The sequence below is a fragment of the Adiantum capillus-veneris genome, chromosome 4 (assembly GCF_014529385.1).
Source record: "Adiantum capillus-veneris isolate H3 chromosome 4, ASM1452938v2, whole genome shotgun sequence".
Classification (NCBI taxonomy): domain Eukaryota; kingdom Viridiplantae; phylum Streptophyta; class Polypodiopsida; order Polypodiales; family Pteridaceae; genus Adiantum; species Adiantum capillus-veneris.
This window is the reverse complement of record NC_140934.1, coordinates 81,798,792-81,818,397: the sequence shown is the minus strand read 5'-3', so window position 1 is coordinate 81,818,397 and position 19,606 is coordinate 81,798,792. Positions and strand designations below refer to the sequence as shown.

Below are 19,606 nucleotides of genomic sequence, written 5' to 3'. Positions count from 1 at the left end.
AGCCCTATGGGTAGTTTTATTAACTAATAGAAGGATCTTTTTCTCGGAAAAAGAAAAGTTTTCGACTTTCAAAAAACTATCCACAAAGGATGCAGACGACCCCTTCGCAGAGGTCGTGGCCTAATCAGAGAAGATGCATACCTAGTGCTCTTTTTGTCAACCTTGGATAGCTTAGGAGACAATTTGATCTAGTCAGTTTGCAGAAAACCACTTTACAAATTGGGCAACAATTGTGAAGCTTTCAAACCAGGTGGCCTTTCAAACCAGGTTTTAGATGAGTTGGCAAACTTAGTGCTCCACTTTGATGAGACTTATGTGCGACTCACGACAAGGACAAAGTTTGTGGTTGCCAAGCTTCCCCAGCAACAGGGAGAATTCATGGTCAAGAAGTGGGTCCCCAAGACTTCTCAACAAAGTCTACGGGAGACTCTCCGACCTGTAGCAACTGTGGCAGAGTTTTGTCGCTCTTGCTACCAAGATAGAGGGGACAAGGAGGCTATTCAAAGACACCCTCCAGGTATAGACCACCTTAGTTCTCATGGAGAATGCCTTTGACCCCTTGCTTTCTTTATGCAGCGAACTGGAAGCAATGAAGTTACAACGAGCTCTTCAAGAGGAGAGGTCCTTCTCTCTTGGATAGGAGAAATCCCCACATTAAGAAGCTTTAGACCAAATCAAGAGAGAGTTGGAAGAGCTCAAGGCTCAATAGGAGTCTAAGCCCGTAGTTTGGTGTAGCTCATGTGGCTCTCTAGGGCATCCTCCACAAGAATGCCTGCTTCGGGCTTATTGCAACTTTGTAAGAAGTCCGGACATGAGGACAAAGATTGTTACTACCTAAGGGATTGCGGCAATTACAACAGAGCCTTGCCCTACTCTTCAACAAGGATTGACACCCCTTCAACCAGGGTTGGCATCTGCCTTCAACATGGTTTCCGCCTATGGGCCATCCAAATACATGCCCCTTTACTGACTACCCCTCCTATTTCCGTCCCATAGTTTTTACCTTCTGACACTTCATTATCCCCTTAGAGTTTCTACACGTCAACATTCGTCCACTTTCATGTAGTAGGAGCAGAGACTACCTCGTCCCCCGTCTCACCCATCCAATCGGCCCATTTTGTGCTATAGATGCGGGGAATATGGGCACTACCATAGCAAATGTGCTCTGCTAGTAGGGTCTCCTCCTTGATGACATTGCCCAGATGCCAAGGATCACTTCAGCAAGGACCGTCCAAAGCAACGCGCCTCAACATCTTCATACCCTAATCAAAACCAACAAGAATTCACATTTTCAAAGATTTATTTGATCCGAGTTAGCACCATTCCTCAGCCGTCACCTTTTGCCCATGTGGTTGCCCCTCCAGATAAGCTGTAGTTGGTAGGGGAGCCCGCTAGTCTCACTCGGGCACAGAGGGCAACCCTTGGCCTCAATCTTCCAGTAGGTCCAACTCTTTCCGCCCCAATGAATACACCTTTCTCAACAGTTGATGTCAAACTGTTGACATGTCAAGCCACTGAAGAACAGAGCCAACCTTCAGATCATGGCCGAGGGGCCTAAACCCTAAGAAGCAGAAGCAGTAGAAGAAGAAGAAGAAGTGGAAAACTGATGACGTGGCACTTGCTGTATGGAATTCCTGATTTTACGCTGACTTCTGGATTTTACACTGGCCTGTTGACGTGGCAGGACTGTACGGATTTCCACGTTTTGCGCTGACTGTTGACGTGGCAGTTGTAAGGATTTCCGTAAATCACGCTGTTAGTTTTTGTAGCTTTTTGGACCAGTTGCTTTTGAGTTTAAAGCTTTTCATGTAAACTGCTTTTAATGGCCAAGGGCCTTCAATTATGAGGCTAGGGCTCATTCTTTGGCACTCTTTTGGGAGATGTTGCAGAGCGTGGAGTACCGGCTTGTACTGTGTTGATGCAATATAAAGAAATACCGAAGGGCCTTCAATTATAAGGCTAGGGCTCATTCTCTGGCACTCTTTTGGGAGATGTTGCAGAGCGTGGAGTACCGGCTTGTACTGTGTTGATGCAATATAAAGAAATACCGAAAGGGGCGCTAAGGTTTGGGGCCAATATTCTCTGGGGTGGAATTCCGCCACTTTGTGTCGCGTGTGCTCTCTCTCTCTTTCAGTTCAGTTGTTATCAAAGTGCTAAAAGTCTATTCAGTCTGTTCTTTTCTATTGGCACGTGGTGCCCATCTTGTGACAGTGGTATCAGAGCATCAGGCGTGTTCTTTTCTGAAAGCATACCGGTCCTACAAAAGAGCAGATAGAGCAAACGAGAGACTAATGGAATTTCATTTGAAGTATCTTCGGGTCCCGACCCCGGACTTATTAGCCACTTCCACTCTTACTTCATCGCGCATCGGGCGCGCTCCCGTTTTCACTGCTCATGTCTTACAGGGCATAAGTCATAAAGATCACTTGCAAGAGAAGGATCCAAGATTTGTTTTGAGCTGCTGTTTTTCTCAGAGGCAGTGCCATGCAGTGGTGGAAGTCTATAGCTACCAAGCCGCACACTCCAAGGACTTGGCAAGCTTTCAAGAAAATTGTTGCATGAAGTTATATGGTTTCTCAGAGCTTCCTTCGGAGTGCAACTTCTGGCAGAGCGGGGTATCTTGAAATGATTGCCATGGAAACCCTAGCAGATTATTGCTTGAAATTTCTCGTTATGGAAACCCTAGCAGATGATAACTCAAAATTTCTCGACATCTTTCAGTAGGTGTCTCTTTTCGATCTAAAAACCTTGGAGGTCCAGTGTGATTGCCAGGTCTTGGTACTACCATCACCACCACAGGAACATTGCTTGTTGAGGCTCGTTTCGACTATTCCAGAGTTTGTGGATCATGCTGCGGTCGGCTACGACCTTATGGAAGGAACCTAACCCTAATTTTTGGTGCAAGTTTCAAGATGGAAAGTCAGGCAACTTTTCGAGCTCGACTGATGTCGATATTGCTTTTTAAGTTTGAAATCTGTTTGAGAACTTGTTTGGTGATCCTATTTGGAATTTTTTTGAAATAGATGGTATCTGTTTTGAACTTGTCTTGGAGCTGATTTGAAATGTTTGACTCTGGTTTTAATACTGGTTTCAATGATCGGTGATTTTACTCCCAGGTGGAGTAGTGAGAATTGTTGTTTTGGTATTGTTTGAACATCGAAACGACGTAGAAGGGATGTCTGAGGAGTGTTTTGTTGTATGCTAGAAAACCTTCGAACGATGTAGACAGGATGTCTGGGGAGCGTTTGGTTGTATGCTTGAAAAATATTGTTGTTGTTACTCCCGACCCGGACTTGGATGGTTATGTGGGAGGAGTATTAAGAAGTCTGAGTAGTGGTTACTCTCAACACCTCCGAACGACACGGGTTGCGGTCTGGGGGGCGTTTGGTTGTAAAAGGCCTCTATATCTCCCGGCGCGGACCTTTTTAGGTTATGCGGGAGGAGTGATGAGGGAGTCGTTGAATATCTTCCGGCCTAGACCTTGCTAGATTATGCAGGAGGAGTGTTCATCGGCGACTTTATGGTTATATGTCTTGTAACATGCATATGTGAGCATTTGTGTTGCATTGTGATGTGCCAACCATTGAATATTCCTAATTGGATGAGATTGCCTGGGTATGTAATTTTAGTGCATCAAGACAGCCGTGGAAGATTAGTGCGGCCTGGGTGTGATGGCTAATTTTACTACGCCGGAAAAGCAAGAGTTCCGGTCTAGACGAAAGGAAAAGCAAACTCCTTAACAAAAGAGCCGAAAGGAGAAGCAAACTCCTTAACAAAAAGACCTTGTCCCTCGGAAATTTTTGAGCTTACTCGAGTTGTTTTGCAGATATGCTATAATCGCGAACCATTACTTTCTTTCAAGAAGGGGGAGCGTTACAAACTGTTGACGTGTCAAGCCACTGAAGAACAGAGCCAACCTTCAGATCACGACTGAGGGGCCTAAACCCTAAGAAGTAGAAGCAGTAGAAGAAGAAGTAAAAAATTGATGATGTGGCACCTGCTGTACGGAATTCCGGATTTTACATTGACTGATGACGAGGCATCTTGTACGGAATTCTGTACTTGACGCTCGCCTGCTGATGTGGCATAACTGTACGGATTTCTGCGTTTTGCGCTGATTTGTACAGATTTCCGTAAATCACGTTGGCAATTTTTGTAGCTTTTTGGACCAGTTGCTTTGGAGTTTAAAGCTTTTCATGTAAACTGCTTTTAATGGCCAAGAGCCCTTAAATATGAGGCTAGGGCTCATTTTGTGGCACTCTTTTGGGAGATGGTGCAGAGCGTGGAGTACCGGCTTGTAATGTGTTGATGGAATATAAAGAAATACCGAAATGGGCCCCAAGGTTTGGGGCCAATACTCTTTGGGGTGGAATTCCGCCACTCCATGTCGCGTGTGCTCTCTCTCTCTCTCTTTCTTCAGTTGTTATCGAAGTGCTAAAAGTCTGTTCAGTCTGTTCTTTTCTATTGGCACGTGGTGCCCGTCTTGTGACAGTTGACAAACCATCCGCTAGTGCCAAGGGAAGATCTACTTGTCCGCTCTCCGATATCAATGGGACTTTTTTAGAAGCAGTCGTTGACCTACAACAGATCAAGGAACCAGAGAAGGCACCGATCCAAAGAGAAAAACCTACAAGAGAAACTATCTTGAAGAACACCTTTCAGCAAGTGTCTCTCAATGACATGCTTCAGCTAGATACAGGTTTTTGAAGTAACACCTTTGCATTCAGTCGCTTTACCTTGGAGCATGTCCTAGTGGCGGACACCTCCCAATCCAGCCAGCAGAGTCCTATATGATCTCCTACCCAGCTGTTTCCCTAACTGATTATAAAAGTCCTTGTCTCATTGTGTCTATCTTATGGCGGCAATTCTTAGGTGTGATAGTTGATCTTGGATCTGGCATCAACCTGAGGTCTCTAGCCTACCTGACCCATCCGATTTATTGTTATTTTGGCAGGCTAGAGGACAGTTTACCCTTGGGCATAGTGGACAAGGTGCCTCTGCAAGTACAAGACTTCACCTTCAGCTTGGATTTTGTTGTGGTTTGTCTTCCCCAGGTCAAGGGCGGCTTCCCCTTGCTCATTGGTAGACCATGGCTACGGCACTCTAAAGCGCTTCATGACTAGGGAATTGACATGATGTGGATTCATACTCCTGGATTCCCAATGAAGCCAATTCGCCTTGAAGGGGGGATGGATCTGGTGGTGCAGCATAGCTCCTTGTCTATTGAGTCCAACCCGGAAATGGAACAGCCCACTCCACCTGATGGATCAGAGGAGGACCTGCTTGAGTGGTTGGAAGCTACCAAGTCTATGCCCCCGTCACTAACCTGGCTCTGATATCATGAAACGCAGATGAAGAAGTGATCTTCGTGTTGGGGACAAACCAAGCTCCAATTCTGGTAGCAACCTCTAGCTAGGGCCAACGTTCAAGGACAAAATGCTAGCACTTTAAATACAGTGCATGGGTGGACACCTGGCTTCACCCCCTCAAGGTGATCTTGCATGGACTTAGCCTCTTGGACTTCACTAGTGGTGATTGTTCGGACGAATGAAGCCTATGACCCCCTTTACTATACCGGCCACATTGACCGTGTTGGCACTGATGTTCTCGCGGACGCTTGACAGCCAAAGTCATTATTGTCCTCGCCACAGCAGGGGGTTTTAGTGTCCCGAAGGACATTAGTACCTCTCTTATGGCGTGGACAAAACACTCTGATATTGTTTATGGTTTGAAAGATCATCACCACAGATTGATCGCATGTATGTTTGGAAGATCTTGTCATCGTTTGCACGTGTTGGTAATCCAATGAATCATTCACTGGCGCACAGGTCTTCTCGCGGCTAGATCATGGAGTTATGTCAGAAAGAACTTTTAGCAACTGAAATTACCGAAAGAGCGTGTGTCAGTGGGCGTTGGTCAACAGCTTTGCTGCCATGCCCACAGCAAGAAGACGTATCTACTATCAGTAAATCAGGGAGACTCCCAATTCCCATTTTTGAATGCTGAAAAGGTAAAAGGTTGTCAACATGTCTTTAAGCTTCTCAAAGTATTATTGTATGACCTATCATTTAAAAGTGCTTTGAAAATGGAACTAATGCACAAATGAGTGTAAGATTTGGAATTAAGTTCAAGGTACAATGAACCCAAAGTTTTGACCATGAATTCCAAATTTATGGAAAATCCGAGTATCTCTAATATTATGCTTGCCTTCTGTTGCCTGAGCTTGCTTAACCAAATTTCTCATGTTAAAGATGCACTCCAGTCTCTTTATCTTATCCAGGTGATGATGTAGGTTGATGTTTTGATATTGAAGTTTAGTAAACGTCTTCATTGCTTATACTACAGCTTTGCTGGTGAAGAGGGTAGGTGAAGGTTGAAGGAGCTTTTGTGTTTCTGGTTAAGGTTGGGTAACATTTTTTGGAGCTGTCATTTCTAAGGAACAGCTCTTTTGTTAAATTCTCTTACTTTATTATCCTCTCTTTTATCGCTGTTTGTGTGTCTTGATTTTCGCGTGTTTTGGAAGTGTTTTCCCCTCTTTTAGTTTGTAGGTTCGTGATATTATGAAGGTATATGCATTGGTTCATCTGGATCTGCCAAAATGCAAATGGTTGCTTGGCAAATGATTCTGTTATTACTATTTTTTTCACATTTTGACGAATTGTAGTTGCATGCAGGTATGCACAGTTTGGCACAATATCTGTGAAGTTGGATGTCTATTCCTTCGGGGTCATTTTATATCAGCTTGTCTCGGGTAGGGAGGCTCTTGCTGGGCAATTGTCTGGGCAGCTCCTTCCTCAGGTTATCTTAATCACTCTTCTGAAATGTACTGAGCGTGACAATCTCACACTGTCAGCAAGGCTATGCTTCTTATTTGACAATCTTTTTTCACTTGCCTCAGTTCGAAGAAGTTTTGAAGAGAAGTGATGGTCAGGAGTCCGTCATCTCTCTAGTAGACCCTGCGCTGGGTACTGAATACTCCTTCGAGTCAGTTTGGAAGGTGAGTTTTTTGGAGTGTTTGCATTTTCTGGTTGCATGTGTGACTTGCCGTGTGTGTGTAACATGCAGGGTTGACATGTCCGAGCATCTAGTGCTAGTATTGTTTGGTTTTAGTATGGTAGGGAATGGATTAAGCAGAAGCTACTACGACATGTATGATGACAGAAAGAGAGAGTCTAGAAATTTGGCCCCTCGCCCTTGAACCCTGGGCCTTGGCCCACGGGCCATGTGACAATAGTGATCTAAAGGACCCAAACTTGCCCAAAACAGTGGCCGGCTAGTCAACAATTAAACTGACTGGACATCTATCGTACTAGTTGGGACATCCGTACGGGACTAAATTGGTTGGACGCAGAGGTCTGTCCGTCGGAGGTGGAAAACCCTGGTAGCATGTCATGTGCCTGAGTACGTAAGGCCTTAGTAAAACATGGAACTCTTGGGAGCAATTGTGGACTGTTGGATAAAGCTTGGCAAACCTTTTTCCCCCCTAAAAAAAGGGGCATTAAGAAAGCATCGTCTTATGTATATATAGGCCACTGTGAGAGATATTTGACATTTGTTTTCCTTCTTTCAGTAAAGAGGGATATTGAGTAGTGGGTCACACACACTCTTTCTCATGCTCTTATGTAGGCAATTGTGATTTTTCTGGTTGTGTAGCAATGGCTCATTTATTCGGATTGTGTGCTTGTGCACGCTTTTGTGTAATTATTTTTCCTGATTTTGATGGAACTGTTTGCTTGTGGCTCTTGTCAAAGATGGTTAAGCTGGCATACAGATGCACACAGAGGGATCCTGACCTGAGACCACCAATGAGGGACATAGTAATGGAGCTCATGACACTGTCAGATTTTGGTGATGGAGTAACTTCGGAGCTGACCCAGGGCTTCTCGTGAGTGTCCTGAAAACAGTATTCATTTTATGACTTCAATTGATGATCTTCAATGATGGAAGGGTGGGAGTCTGAATCCTTGATTATCAAGCTGAATCCTGTTCAACTGTTTTCCTCTATGTTTGTAAGGCTCAAATCGGTTCTGTTGTCATTGCACTCAAAATTGTTTGTTAACCAGTGCATATCTTTACCATTTTTTCCCTTGGATTGTGCAGGGTGATTTGAAAGAAACGAGTCAGGGATGAGTCAAATATGCGTATATTGGAAGCTGTGATGGCTGAAAGAGATCAAAAGTTTGAAGGCCCTGTCATATATCCAAGAACAGGCAGATCAAGTAATGGATAGGCAATTTGTATTTTGAGGTGATTCTGTGTGATTATTTTGTAGCGAAATTCATTATGTAGCCACCTTTTTTTGTTGCTGTCAACTTGGAAGCGGGTTAGAACTATCAAGATATACCATTCCTCGCCATCTCATCAATGATTTGGAGTGTGAAACATGCATATGAAATGCTTTTCTTAAAAGTTAAAGTTAGTCCTGAAGGTATGGAGATATTCAACCAAATCGAACTGTAAGTCTTGGACTCTCGATCGAGTAAAATGCAAAGGCAACATAATCGACCCTTGATTTAGTAGAGGGCAAATGCATCAAACCAATTTGGTTGAGATTGCTAGTATTCATTTCTGTCTGCAACCAATCACATCTCCCTATTCTCATCATCTAGTGCTCACTGACTTATTTTGAGTTCTAGATAAAGATTTGTTCACACTTTTCGACGATTCCTGCAAGTTTTGTTTCTTTTGTCACTTTTTGATGATTCCTGCAAGTTTTATTGCAGTGAGTGTATGTACCGTGATTTTAAGGACGAGACTTGGAAAAGTCAAAAGTAATAGTAAAAAGATGGACGAATTTCAGCAACATGACTACAACTAGGAACTCTTTTATGAGTTTGGTTTACACTGTATAGCGGTATACTATGGAAAAAATATATGGAGTTATTATTTTAGTTTGGAATTTAGCAAGGATGTCTGTCTAATCCATTTTACATGTATGCAATTAGGGCCCAGGTGCGTCTTCATTTATCTCTTCTTCCTTGTGATTGTCTAGTTTTTGGGCTACACAAAGGGCAAAGGCCATAGAGTTGGGCCCCCTTAGTGGCAAATGAAAAATAGAGAATTTTGTTTTGCCTTCTCTTAAAATGGTTTTTTGACAATATAGTTTTTTGATTGTTTGGAATTCACTAATCACACATACAAAGTGTTAAAATATTGATCAGGACTTATAACTCCAAAGTTCATGAAAGCAAAAGATAGTGAATGCATTCAATAAGGTGTTAAGGAATCAAAAGAAACACAAGATAAAAATACCCCTCATTAACCTCGCAAACGTCTCCAAAGGCAATTCTTTTGCAACTCTTCATAGGAAGATCAGTTCTCCCTTGGTAGAAGACGATAGAGCTCAGATTTTAGATGGCTCTTGCATCATTTTTAGGCACAGATGCTTCTATTTGTGAGGTCATTGGTGATTAGTTGTCTAATAAGATGCTTAAAGGTAGATCTCCAATATCATAAAGATTTGACTTTGAGAATATTGGGAATTTTTGGAATTTGAGGGGTACTTTGGTAATTTTCCCGGATTTTGTTTTTGGAGTCAGCATTGAACATAACGTTGCATGAATCATGCATTTAGCCACGAATCACTTTCATTGAAGAAATATAAACTCAGTTTCAGACGTTTATGTTGAAGGCATAATCACTTTTCACAAAAGCACAGTTCATCCAAGAGGTGTAGGCATGTACATAATGTAACAAGAAACGATATATGAAACATTTCCATGATTATGCTTATTAATTGATCACGAAGATGAAGCTTTGGTTTGTTGTTGGTTTAATCGTTTTGATTGTTCAAAATGAAGATCATAAATGTTTGATGCATTGTACCCAAGTTTGTATTTTTTAAGTGTGAACAAGTGGTGATGTCTCAAGGTAAAGTGGGAGAAGGATATTTGAAGTATGTGGAAGAGCTTGATATAAAGAACACCATGTCAAAAACAATAGAAAGAAAGAGTCTTTGGTTGATGTTTACATATTAATACATACCCATATAAATACATACCAACTTTCAACCAGTTGTTGATGGAAGTAATAGGGTGCAAACAGATAGTAATTTGACGCCTCAAGCATATCAATATTTTGAGATAATTGTTCTATAGGAGTTTAATGTCAATACTAATGTTTCTACTTAGTTAATTGCTTGGTGCAAGATGAGTGTGCATGTGTTTTGAGCATTTTAGTTCTCATACACAAAAAGGTAAAAACATTATGGTATAGAACAAATGGGTGCTTTAGAACAATCAAAGCACCAAGCATTGCTTCAAATGTTGCTATCATTTCTAGGGAAGTTTTTTATGTTGAGGTAAATTTTCACTCAACAAAGTAGATTGGGAATGCTATTTGTGAACCTAAATGGACAAAGGTTGAACGGAAGAAGAAAAACAATGATTTGAAACGAACATTGAAAGAGGTTTGGAAAATAGAAATGGAAAGTGAATGAAAAGGGGGAAGAAACAAGGAAAGACGGAATAAGTGTACCCTCACATTAGAAGAAGTACACTATTCAAGACCACAAAATCATCGTTGAACAGGCAACGAGGGAGAAGGCTGAACCAAGAAAGTCTTATCCTGGATTTGAGGATGCTAACCAGGAGAAGAGCCTAAACCTGCTTACATTGCTATGGATCTATCACCAGATAAGGAAGAGTTACTGATTCAAACGCTCAAGGAGTATAAGGATGTGTTTGCATGGTCTGATAAGAATTTGAAAGGGGTTGATCCGACCATCTTTCAACATACAATTCCCCTAAAGCATGATTCTAAGCCAAGCAAACAACACCCTTACACTTACAACAAAACGTTTGCCAAAAAAATCAAAGAGAAAATTGACAAACTAAAGGAAGTTGAAGTCATCTACAAAGCCAGCTCACTCACTAGAAATTCCACATTGGGTCATTGTATATAGTTCTTATTATGTTGTAATTTTCACTTATGTTTTGTATACCTTATCATCATTTTGAGTAGTGAAGAAGAAGAAGCAGTTTTCAACTTCCATCTCCATTGTGTACATCCTTCGTTGTGTGTGTGTGCGCGCGCGTGCTTACAAGAGCTCAAGCTTTCTCCGTCTCTATCTCTTTACATGGTATGAGGCTTGGTTATGGCTAAAGATCTGTAAGTAGCAAGAGGAGCATTGGAAGAAGTGGTTAAGGGTAAGGGTTTCTCCATTCCCCTCCATCATTTTTTGGTTGTACATACTCTCTTGGAATTCTCAAGAGGCATCGATAACGATCTCTAATTTTGGCAACTTTAGTGGGATACTATGCAGCTGTTTAGTCCTTTAGATTGATATGTAGCCACTTTTGGCCTCCATTTTTGGAGTTAGTGTGTGCGTGCAAGAACGCAAAGATTTGGGTTTTTGCATCTCTAGCATTTTGGTGTAGCACAAAGCTTGCTTGGTACTGCAGTTTTGAGAACTACTCTGTAGCATTGTATGGGGTGTATATATACACACACATATTATGGTCATAGATTGTGACAAATACATCTATTTTAGTATTCTACAGGTTCTGTGTATACTTTTGAGTTTCTAGAAACATATTCAACAATGATGGACCGAGCGCTATTGCCGATGACAAGTTAGACAAGTACAACTTTAATGTTTGGGAGTTTAGAATGAATTTTTTTTGATGAGTAAACATTATTGGGAGTATATTGAAGGTAAACTTGTGGAAGGCACACCAATGTTACCCCAAGGTGAATCTTGCTCCTCAATAGGTGAAAGCCTTTAAAGATTGGAACTTGTGCAAAGGTTGACTTATGACAATTATGTGGTTCAACATTGTGCATTCATAGAAAACATTGTAGAGATAATGTGCGTACCATTATTGAAGTGGCTATAGTAAAAGGTTGGGTTTTGCATCAAATAGATGTGAAGAATGCATTCTAGCATGGTTCCTTGAAAGAGGAGGTGTATATGGAGCAGCCATAAGGATATTAGGATGTGAGACATCCCGAGTATGTATGCAAGACTAGAAAAGCACTCTATGGGCTAAAGTAAGCACCTAGATCTTGGCATGAGAGGATTGTAGTCTATTTGATTACTACTAGTTTTTGTATGGCTAATGTGGATCACTCCTTCTATGACCGAGAGAATGAGGCAGGCAATGTGATCATATGCATTTATGTGGAGGATTTGATTGTTGGTGGAAATCATGAGATTAAATTTGAGCATGTAACGAGCCTATTGAAACAGGAGTTTGACATGAAGGATTTGGGAGAGTTGTGTTACTTTTTGGGCATTGAAAGAGGGAAAATGGCTGTCACAAAGGCAATATGAATTGGATATGTTGTCAAAGTATACTATGGCTAATTATAAGCATTCTTTTTGGCTAAAAATTTAAAGGTGCGAGTTCTTGTGTTGATGTACTTGAGAATGAGATTGAGTCAATTTATGTAGCTTCCTAGGAAGCCACATTTTGATGTGGTGAGGCATACATTGTGCTATGTGAGTGGCGATCATACACTCTTCTATGAGGTTGGCACAAAGGTGCACCTTTTTGGTTACACAGATGTGGACCGGGTTGGCCATATATCTGATCAATCTACCAATAGGTTCATGTTTTGACTTGGGAGTACTATTATTACATGGGGTAGCAAGATGCGACCCATGATTGCTTTGTCGAGTATAGAGCTTGAGTACAAGGCTGCTACAATTTCATCATGTGAGGTAGCATCGTTGGAGATACTACTTGGAGAGTTGGGCATAGAGCTTGAGAGACCAGTTTCACCTACTATGATAACCTTAGTAGCATGCAATTGGAACGAACCCAGTATTTCATGGAAGGATGAAGCACATTGAGGTGCACTACCACTGCATCAAAGACAAGGGTTTGCTAGTGACATCAACCTTAAGTACATGAGTACATATGAATAGGTTGCAAACATCTTCAAGAAGGCCCTCAGAGCAGAAAATCTCGCATGATTTTGAGTTATGCTGGGGAGTACGAGAGATGGCATTGAGCTTGGGGGGGGGGGGGGGGGGGGGGGGGCAAGCTCAACACAAGGTACACCTCGATAAATTTCGTTCTACATTTAGCATTGGCACGAGGAAGCGGACACAAGGATCATTGCTAGTGTTACTGCAACTACACTTCATCAACATGGTCTACTTATCGATAGTGATGGCCACTTATCTAGCTAGCTAACTCACTATCGTTTCACATCGACTGTTGTATATAGTTCTTATTATGTGTATTTCCCACATGTTTTGTAGACACTATCATCATTTTGTGTTTGCAAGAGTTCAAGCTCTCTCCTTCTTTATCTCTTTATAGGCCTTACAAAGATGCTTAATGGCTCTTTGCATACAAAGAGTTTCTTAAATATCTTCTAAGAGCTAATGCATGATTTTGTCTTATACAAAATTATAGCATCTATCGCTATATATCTTAAAAGAATCACTACCCAAGTAGCTTACTGATTGTCTCATCTAATTGGGGTATTGCCAAGCCTTGCTTATGCTCCATATTTTTTAGCTTGATATCCAGCTCAAGTTACTAAGGAAATCAAGACATCTTCTCTTATATAGAGAATAGTTTTACTGAATTTAAACTTTCAATGTGTAATTATCAATCCAAGCATAGGATTGGATTCCTCTCTCTTAGTTTAGATCCTTGTCCATGCTTGTATTTATTCAAGTATAATAATCCATATTAATGTTTGGTGGGGTTAAAGCATGTTGAAAGGTTGTCTCTAACAATAACTCTTACAAATTGGTTGGTGAGGAGATAAGAGTGCACATTGTTTCACAAATTATGTACTTGTCTACAACAATTTTAACATCCCATTCCACTAAAGAATTAGGGAGAAATAATATTATAGGTAAGTTTCATGTGCAACCAAAAAATCTACACATGTTCAATGTCCCATACCACCAAAATGTGTAAACAATTAATTTGGAGTAAACTTTAAATCCATGAGTGGCTTCAATCTATTGTAAAATATGCAATGTGTATTTTGCAACTTATACATCCTTATTGTAGCAAATAATGGGAGCCAATGAATCCAGCTCAGTTGCTTAACTGCTGCTATCACCATGATGACATGTACTTCTTTCTCAACACATGCAACTACATGTTGTGCAAGTAAATCAACATCCTCATTTTGTTTCCTAAGAATGTGATACAATTGCACCTCTTCAAAGTAATTAAACAACCTATGGATGGCATGGACTTTTGTCCTTAGGCTTTTGTTCTTGCATGCCCAAATGCCTAAGGTTTGCTTCACAATGAGAAGTGCATCCCCCTTTACCATGAGATACACATCTTCAAACCATGAAGTAAAATGTCGTACTTTGCTTCATTGTTTCTTGCTAAACCTGGTAGATTGACCTTCTCTTTTATGACCACCTCTCTACTTGGGTTGAGCAATACCAGTCCTCCCCTTGCTTTACATGTGGCGTATCGAAAAGCTCCATCAAAGAACAAGGTAAAAGCATTAAGATTACTTTTAGGTGGTGGTAATGGTAGGGTCTTTACTTCAAGTACCTTAATTTCCCTCTCATGCACCCTATAAGTGATAAACCTTGCCAATTGTGCACACACATTATCTTCTACTTTGAAAGAGTATTGAAACTCTTGTAATTCCATAACCCATTTTGAGATTCTAGTACTAAGGTTCATTTGAGATGACACCTAGGGGAACAAATTTTGTGTAGTGAGAATTACAAAGGGTTTTGGTAACAAGTAAGATCTAAATTTTCTCACTGCAAACATGAGATCAAACATCATGAGTTCTACTTCTGTGTAGCCCCTCTCCAAAGCATTCATGACCCTACTAGCAAAGTAGATGGGTTGCATCATCGTACTGTGGGGATCTTGTTGTAACAAAACAACACCAATTGTTTCCTTCCCAACAGTGGAGCTAATAAAGAGTGTGTACTCCCAACAAGGAGGCATGAGTGTTGGTAGCTCTAACAAAACGACTTTAATGTTATGAAAGTACTCCTCAAACTCATCAAACCATGCAAATTCTACTTGTTGTGCCAATTTTTGCAAAGGGTGAAGTAATTTTGAGTCTTAGTGTATGAAGCATGACATGTACTTCACCTTCTAAATGAATGAGATGACCTCCTTGAGACTCTTGGGTGATGGTAACTCAATAAGAGCCTTTGTCTTTGAAGGATCCACCTCAATGCCTTTATAGGAAACCTTGTGACCAAGCAAGATCACTTCGTCCTCACTTATGTGACATTTGTGGAGATTGAGCTGACCTCCCATGTTGTAAAGTTTCTTCAAACCTTCTTCTACCTTCTGTAGATGCAACGATTTTGAGCTATAAATGCAAAAGTCATAAAAAAACATCCTAATTGACTTTCCAAAGAATGCCTGAAACACCATGTTCATGATGCCATGAAAATTTGTAGAAGCATTTGTAAGGCCAAATGGCATGACTCTAAAAGCAAAGCATCCCCAAGGAGTTGACAAGCGCAAGCGCAAAACGGACCCCAACGGCCTCAACGCCAGAACCGTGCACGCCGAACTCATCTCACGGGACATAAACATGGGGCACCACCTAGCTTTGAGCGGCTGGATGCGGGCAGTAGTGATTAAACTAACACTAATAAAACACACTGGAGAGAGAGAGAGAGAGAGAGAGAGAGAGAGAGAGAGAGAGAGAGAGAGAGAGAGAGAGAGAGAGAGAGAGAGAGAGAGAGAGAGAGAGAGAGAGAGAGAGAGAGAGAGCCTATAGTGCGCTCTCTAGGGAGAATTCCATATGTACGGAGACCCTACTCTTGTGTGTGGCGACTTGGAGTAAGTGTGTGTGCATGGATTCCTTCTCAAGTATTGAATCTCAAGTGCTGCCCCTGATGGTGATCCCTCAGTGTTCTTTTATAGATGCAGGCTGCATTAGTTTAGGATAATATGATTAGGTTAGGGCCCTAATCAAGATAGAAAAAGCAAGGACCTGGGTCCCAGATGGTTGATCCTTGCTTTATCTTAGGAGAATTTCAATATGATATCTCCTAGGTGGGCCTTTGTGACCATCACCTAGAGAGAGGTGGCAATATACAAATGGTTTTTTACAAGGTTTTGGCTTGAAAACAGAAAAATAGATTACCCTATGGATGTTTACTATGAAGACGTGGACAAGATGCTGGTGAATGGCGGGCTTTGCTAGTGTGTCGGTGTAGCGCATTCATCACTTTCGGGGCTGCCTGTCGAGGCATGCCTTCGGCATCATTTCTTGATTGATGATCGCCATCGCGTGTTTTTGATCTGTTTGTCGGAGCTTCGTCGTTCATATTTGTTGTTTTCTTCTCCTGTTTCTTGTGCGTACCATGTGTGCGTTGTTGGTGTGTATGTAACTGTGTATGTGCGCTCATGCGTGTAGTGTACGTATGAGTTTGTAAGTGTGTGTGTTTATAAAAAGAGAGAGAATGGGCTGAATTTTATAGGACGAGAGTAAGTGAAAGGTAGATGGGGTTGTGTGGGAGTGTGTGTGTGTATGTGTATGTGTGAGTGTGTAAGTGTTTGTGTATGGTAAGAGAGAGGGAGAGCTGAATTTTACACACACACACACACACACACACACACACACACACACACACACACACACACAGAGAGAGAGAGAGAGAGAGAGAGAGAGAGAGAGAGAGAGAGAGAGAGAGAGAGAGAGAGAGAGAGAGAGAGAGAGAGAGAGAGAGAGAGTGAGGACTAAATGATAGTGAGAGAGAGACTATTGAGGTCGAGAGAGTGTATGTGTGTAAGTAAGGTTTGTGTGTGTTTGTATGTGTGTGTTTGTATGGAGAGAGAGAGAGAGAGAGAGAGAGAGAGAGAGAGAGAGAGAGAGAGAGAGAGAGAGAGAGAGAGCTTGATCATGGCGGCCCTCTAATTGACGAATGAGAGGGAGAGAGAGGGGGTTGGCTGTTTTGATAATAGAGGAGAGAGAGAGAGAGAGAGAGAGAGAGAGAGAGAGAGAGAGAGAGAGAGAGAGAGAGAGAGAGAGAGAGAGAGAGAGAGAGAGAGAGAGAGATTTTGCGAGCAGGCTGGGAAAGGGAGAGAGGGAGATAATGGAGGGAGAGAGAGGGTGGTTCCAAGGGGGGTGGCCCAATTTGCATGCGGTAGGTCAAGGAAGGGAGGTGGGGTGGCGGCAGCAACAGTAAACACAGAAACATTTTTTTATAATTTTTTGTATTATGCTCCCCCTTGAGTGAGGTTGGTTCCCACGGCTAGGCTCCAAAAGCCGGCCGTCATTAGCCCTCCCCTTCTGGCTAGAGGCATTCATGCCTCTAGCTCTGCTTCTGATTCTCTAGCAACGGAGTTGGAGGGCTCTCCCTCCTTTGGAATATCTACCATGAACTTCGGATCAAACCTTAAGAAGTACCTTTTGAGCCTCCATCCATTGACTCTGGTCTTGTGAATTTGACCATCTGCTTCCATCAATTTGTAGCTGCCATTGGCATAACGCTTTTTGATGATGAATGGCCCTTCCCATCTGGGCTGAAACTTCTTATCTTTCCTAGTGTCGAATCTCTTGTCGACGAGTGATGCCTAGCTTTTTCATTAGTTCTTCCACCAAGTCGCCTATGAAATCTGGCCCTCTATCAGATACTATCTCCAGAGGTGTGCCAAAATGGCAACAAATGTGCTCAAATATGAACTTCACCACCTCTTCGGCTGTAATGCGTGTGGTGGCTGCTGCTTCCGCCCATCGGGTCATGTAGTCTACACCAACTAGAATGTATAGTTTACCTGATTGGGTCCTTGGTAAAGGACCAATTGCATCTATTCCCCACTTCTCAAACGGGCCATATGAGATGATAGGAGTATGTGGCTCATAGGTTAGTGTTCGATCACTGAATACTTGACAAGCTCTGCATGTTTTACACCAATGATGCACATACCTGTTCAAACTAGGCCAAGAGAATCTTGCCTGTAGAATCTTCCTACTAGTAATATTTAGAGCAAAGTGGCCACCGCAAACACCATCATGGAAGCTTGAGATCACCTCCATGATTTCATTGGATATTGGCACTCGCCTAAGGATCTGGTCTTTGCCCTTGCAGTACGAGGTGTTGTTTATAAGGCGGTATCTTGTTGCCTTTTGGACAAGCCATTGTTTCTGGCCATTAATGAGATCTCTAAGACATTCACCTCTTTTCAAGAAAAGAAATACGTCTTGACAAGGCTCCTTGGCTAGAGCATCAAATGATCAAAAACTCAAACTTCCTGTGAGTAAATGGGAAGCCTATGGCTTCCAAAATTTTGTGCCAATATCCTCCAGGATCCCAAGTGTAGAATAGGATAATCATTTTAGCTCCTTCCAAGACAATACTTAGAATCATGATCCCCAAGATTGTCCCAAGAGTCCTCCATCTATGGCTTCCTTGTTCATGTGGCAAGTCCCAGTTTTCTTCAGAACCTAGCTCACCACTATTGGTGAAGCTAGCAAAAGAGTCACTATCGTCTTAGGTGCTGTCAAAAAGGTCTGTTGCCTTTCCTAACATGGTAATAAGCCATTGAACTTGCAGCTCAAAGATTAGCTTGATACACACTATACCAAAGTGCATAGCATATACAAAAGATAGGTTGCAATCCATTGATTGAAAACACTTCATCTCGACTAAATGAATGCAGGACCATATTGCCATCTTTCTCACATTGAGATCCATTTTTTGTGATCCTTATGACCACCCCTTGTGCTAAGGGTTCTTTAAAGCTTTTCTTAAATGCATCAAACACAGTAAGATCAAACACAATCTCTACATCTAGGTTGACAAACCTAGATGGCCAATAGGTTGCCACTGCATCCACTTGCTTAAGAATCTCCTTAGGGTGGACTCTAAAGTCCCACTCCTTGACAATAACCATTTGAATTGTGTCTGCGATTGCTTCCTTTGATTGGTGTAGTTCCAAAAACTTTAGTCTTCCTTCTTGCAATTGTATATGTGGTGGATCTACCTTGTTGTGATCAGTAAGAATGAGACCCATGATTTCAAGAGTGATGTCACTATCATACGTTGTTGTAGATTCCTCCTCCTCTGATGTTGTAGAAGAATCACTAGAGAGTGCACTAGGCTCTAGGTACATCCCTTGTTTCTTACTGGCCTTCGTATTGTATGAGATCTCCTTGCCCTTTCTAGCTTGCATATTGAGAATTCCTGTGTCCAAATATTGATTTTCTCTCATGGCCATGAGCCATGGTCTCTCTGACATAATTGGGTAGCCCTCCCCTTTAGGGATGCTCATGCCTTGCATAGAAACATCACTCACAAGATCACAAGATTTTATAGACTCACCAACTGTGAATTCTAAAATGCTAGTATTTCATTGTGGCTTAGACTTTCTCTTGATTGATACCCCCTTGGCCTTTATCTTTTCTTCCTTTTATGAAGCTTCCTCATGTATAGAGTGATTAAATCCCATGGTATCTACCTCTTCAATGTTGGTCTTACCCTCTCTACTCCCTTGATGTGTTTCTCCACCTTCCCTTTTCCCTTATCTTCAAGACCGATGAAACTCACTGCCTGATCATTTGCTAGTGGCGGGGGAAAGGGTAGAATGAGAGGTTGTGGTGGTGGCGATGGTTGAACAGGTCGTTGTAAGATTTGGATAGGTGAAATCTACGGTTGTGGTGGTGGAAATGGTTGAACAGGTCGTTGTAAGAT

At 41.9% G+C, this 19,606-nt stretch overlaps 1 protein-coding gene across 3 annotated transcripts in view; it reads left to right on the top strand.

The window, feature by feature from the left end:
- The window catches only part of LOC147459493 (chitin elicitor receptor kinase 1-like), a 45,228-nt gene extending 36,567 nt beyond the window's left edge, over positions 1-8,661 (top strand). The window contains exons 10-13 of one of the 3 annotated variants that reach the window (XR_015187883.1): positions 6,675-6,798; positions 6,899-6,997; positions 7,752-7,948; positions 8,101-8,661. Coding sequence is in view for 1 of the 3 variants with exons in the window: in XM_086510748.1 (XP_086366874.1) it covers positions 6,675-6,798; positions 6,899-6,997; positions 7,752-7,885; positions 8,101-8,110 (367 nt within the window). In the remaining 2 variants the exon portion in view is untranslated. Of the gene's footprint in view, positions 1-6,674; positions 6,799-6,898; positions 6,998-7,751; positions 8,010-8,100 lie in introns of all 3 variants that reach the window. The other 2 variants (XR_015187882.1, XM_086510748.1) reach the window with 2 other exon arrangements.
- Positions 8,662-19,606: the final 10,945 nt, after the last annotated feature.